Here is a 4,564-nt window from a genome sequence, read left to right on the forward strand (position 1 = left end):
ACCGGCACGAGATTGTGCCATATTTGTGTACCTTTGCTGGCCTATTACTCCTATTTTGGAATGGCCAGGGTTATCAAGTTTGGTATCTACAGTAGGTGGTGTTTTGGGTTACACCACCTGTTTGACAAAAATGGATTTACCGCATTTGCACTATTCACATTGTTCGTTTTTTCATGCGTCATCATTCTTTTCATTTCCCACGATGAATTTCACAGGTGCCACCATGCTCCTCTACAAGTACATACTCCATCTCTGGCAACGAGGGGGTTAATGTGCTTGGACATTCATCCCATTTATGCTTCGGGACATCCATTCCATTTTTAGGGATGAAGGGGTTAACGTGTGTGCGCACAGTATCCTTTGTATGAGATATAGGAAGATATCGCGGGACCGGCTTTCCCCTCATACTGGCAGTAATATCTGTCGCCTTATTGCTGTTTAGGGGCGGGAACGCTGACAACAGGTCACTATTGGATTGTACCCGTTCGGGATATCGCAATACGATACACCGCCCACTGACGTTTGCAGTGGGGCGGGATCTTTTGTCTAAATACTTTGCGCCCACTGCCACACTGCTAATTGGGGGCTGAGGACCACCGTCGGACTTAGGGAGATGCCCGCTGTTGAGTAATGACCAAGTCTGGGCAGCGGCCCTCAGCCCACGATTAGCAGCGTGGTGGTGGGTGGCCGTGGCGTTACCAGTTCATCTTTAATACCGCGGACTGGCCACCTGGACAGCCCACCAGGCATTTGCGCTGTCCACCAGATTTTCAGTCCGGGCCTTCATTAATCAGCACCAGAGAGGCCACCGGATCCACAACCACAATGATCAGCACCAGAGAGGCCACCGGATCCACAACCACTATGATCAGCACTGGAGGGGCCACCGGATCCACAACCACAATCAGCAGCACTGCAGGGGCCACCGGATCAACAACCACAATGATCAACACTGGAGGGGCCAACGGATCAACAACCACAATGATCAGCACCAGAGAGGCCACCGGATCCACAACTACAATGATCAACACTGGAGGGGCCAACGGATCAACAACCACAATGATCAGCACTGGAGGGGCCACCGGATCCACAACCACAATGATCAGCACCAGAGAGGCCACCGGATCCACAACCACTATGATCAGCACTGGAGGGGCCACCGGATCCACAACCACAATCAGCAGCACTGGAGGGGCCACCGGATCAACAACCACAATGATCAACACTGGAGGGGCCAACGGATCAACAACCACAATGATCAGCACCAGAGAGGCCACCGGATCCACAACCACAATGATCAACACTGGAGGGGCCAACGGATCAACAACCACAATGATCAGCACCAGAGGGGCCAACAGATCCACAACCACAATGATCAGCACCAGAGGGGCAAACGGATCAACAACCACAATGATCAGCACTGGAGGGGCCACTGGATCCACAACCACAATGATCAGCACTGGAGGGGCCACCGGATCAACAACCACAATGATCAGCACTGGAGGGGCCACCGGATCCACAACCACAATGATCAGCACCAGAGGGGCAAACGGATCAACAACCACAATGATCAGCACTGGAGGGGCCACCGGATCCACAACCACAATGATCAGCACTGGAGGGGCACTGGATCCACAACCACAATGATCAGCACCAGAGAGGCCACCGGATCCACAACCACAATGATCAGCACCAGAGGGGCAAACGGATCAACAACCACAATGATCAGCACTCGAGGGACCACTGGATCCACAACCACAATGATCAGCACCAGAGGGGCAAACGGATCAACAACCACAATGATCAGCACTGGAGGGGCCACTGGATCCACAACCACAATGATCAGCACCAGAGGGGCCACCGGATCCACAACCACAATGATCAGCACTGGAGGGGCACTGGATCCACAACCACAATGATCAGCACCAGAGAGGCCACCGGATCCACAACCACAATGATCAGCACTGGAGGGGCCACTGGATCCACAACCACAATGATCAGCACTGGAGGGGCCACTGGATCCACAACCACAATGATCAGCACCAGAGGGGCAAACGGATCAACAACCACAATGATCAGCACTGGAGGGGCCACCGGATCCACAACCACAATGATCAGCACCAGAGGGGCAAACGGATCCACAACCACAATGATCAACACTGGAGGGGCCACTGGATCCACAACCACAATGATCAGCACCAGAGGGGCAAACGGATCAACAACCACAATGATCAGCACTCGAGGGGCCACCGGATCCACAACCACAATGATCAGCACTCGAGGGACCACTGGATCCACAACCACAATGATCAGCACCAGAGGGGCAAACGGATCAACAACCACAATGATCAGCACTCGAGGGGCCACCGGATTCACAACCACAATGATCAGCACTGGAGGGGCCACTGGATCCACAACCACAATGATCAGCACCAGAGAGGCCACCGGATCCACAACCACAATGATCAGCACTGGAGGGGCCACTGGATCCACAACCACAATGATCATCACCAGAGGGGCCACCGGATCTACAACCACAATGATCAGCACTGGAGGGGCCACTGGATCCACAACCACAATGATCAGCACTGGAGGGGCCACCGGATCAACAACCACAATGATCAGCACTGGAGGGGCCACCGGATCAACAACCACAATGATCAGCACTGGAGGGGCCACTGGATCCACAACCACAATGATCAGCACTGGAGGGGCCACTGGATCCACAACCACAATGATCATCACCAGAGGGGCCACTGGATCCACAACCACAATGATCAGCACTGGAGAGGCCACCGGATCCACAACCACAATGATCATCACCAGAGGGGCCACTGGATCCACACCACAATGATCAGCAATGGAGAGGCACCTGATCCACAACCACAATGATCATGCACTGGAGGGGCCACTGGATCCACAAACCACAATGATCATCGACCAGAGTGGGCCACCGATCTACAACCACAATGATCAGCACTGGAGGGGGCCACTGGATCCACAACCACAATGATCAGCACTGGAGGGGCACTGGATCCACAACCACAATTATCAGCACTGAGAAGGCCACCGGATCCACAACCACAATGATCAGCACTGGAGGGGCCACTGATCCACAACCACAATGATCATCACCCAGAGGGCCACTGGATCCACAACCACAAGTGATCAGCACCAGAGGGGCCACCGGATCCACAACCACAATGATCAGCACTGGAGGGGCCACTGGATCCACAACCACAATGATCAGCACTGGAGGGGCCACCGGATCAACAACCACAATGATCAGCACCAGAGGGGCCACCGTATCTACAACCACAATGATCAGCACTGGAGGGGCCACTGGATCCACAACCACAATGATCAGCACTGGAGGGGCCACTGGATCCACAACCACAATGATCAGCACTGGAGGGGCCAACGACTGCACAACCACAATGATCAGCACTGGAGGGGCCACTGGATCCACAACCACAATGATCAGCACTGGAGGGGCACTGGATCCACAACCACAATGATCAGCACTGGAGGGGCCACCGGATCAACAACCACAATGATCAGCACTGGAGGGGCCACTGGATCCACAACCACAATGATCATCACCAGAGGGGCCACTGGATCCACAACCACAATGATCATCACCAGAGGGGCCACCGGATCCACAACCACAATGATCAGCACTGGAGGGGCCACTGGATCCACAACCACAATGATCAGCACTGGAGGGCCACCGGATCAACACCACAATGATCAGCACTGGAGGGGCCACTGGATCCACAACCACAATGATCAGCACTGGAAGGGCCACTGATCCACAACCACAATGATCAGCACAGGGGGCCACCGTATCTAAACCACAATGATCGCACTGGAGGGGCACTGGATCCACAACCACAATGATCAGCACTGGAGGGGCCACTGGATCCAAAACCACAATGATCAGCACTGGAGGGGCCACTGGATCCACAACCACAATGATCAGCACTGGAGGGGCCACCGGATCTACAACCACAATGATCAGCACTGGAGGGGCCACTGGATCCACAACCACAATGATCAGCACTGTAGGGGCCACTGGATCCACAACCACAATGATCAGCACTGGAGGGGCCACCGGATCAACAACCACAATATGATCAGGCACCATAGAGGCCACCGATCCCAACCACAATGATGAGCCCTGGAGGGGGCCACTGGATCCACAACCACAATGATCAGCACTGGAGGGGCCACCGGATCCACAACCACAATGATCAGCACTGGAGGGTCCACTGGATCCACCACCACAATGATCATCACTGAGGGGCCACCGGATCAACAACGCACCAATTATCAGCACTGGAGGGCCACTGGATCCACAACCACATGATCAGCACTGGAGGGGCCACGACTGCACAACCACAATGATCAGCACTTTGAGTGGGCCACTGGATCCACACCACCAATGATCAGCACTGGAGGGCCACCGGATCCACAACCTACAATGATCAGCACTGAAGGGGCCACTGGATCCCAACCACAATTGTCGCACTGGAGGGGCCACCGGATCAACACCACAATGATC

At 54.5% G+C, this 4,564-nt stretch overlaps 1 protein-coding gene across 1 annotated transcript; it reads right to left on the bottom strand.

Annotated features, from left to right (window-relative positions):
- Nucleotides 1-770: 770 nt before the first annotated feature.
- On the bottom strand, nt 771-4,296 carry LOC138799111 (calphotin-like). The gene is made up of 4 exons (XM_069979902.1): nt 4,167-4,296; nt 3,136-3,381; nt 1,889-2,588; nt 771-1,626 (listed from the first exon to the last, which is right to left on the bottom strand). Exons 1-4 carry the CDS (start codon nt 4,294-4,296, stop codon nt 771-773), a joined length of 1,932 nt encoding a protein of 643 aa, XP_069836003.1.
- Between the last annotated feature and the right edge of the window lie 268 nt (nt 4,297-4,564).

This window comes from Dendropsophus ebraccatus, chromosome 8 (genome assembly GCF_027789765.1).
Source record: "Dendropsophus ebraccatus isolate aDenEbr1 chromosome 8, aDenEbr1.pat, whole genome shotgun sequence".
Lineage (NCBI taxonomy): Eukaryota > Metazoa > Chordata > Amphibia > Anura > Hylidae > Dendropsophus > Dendropsophus ebraccatus.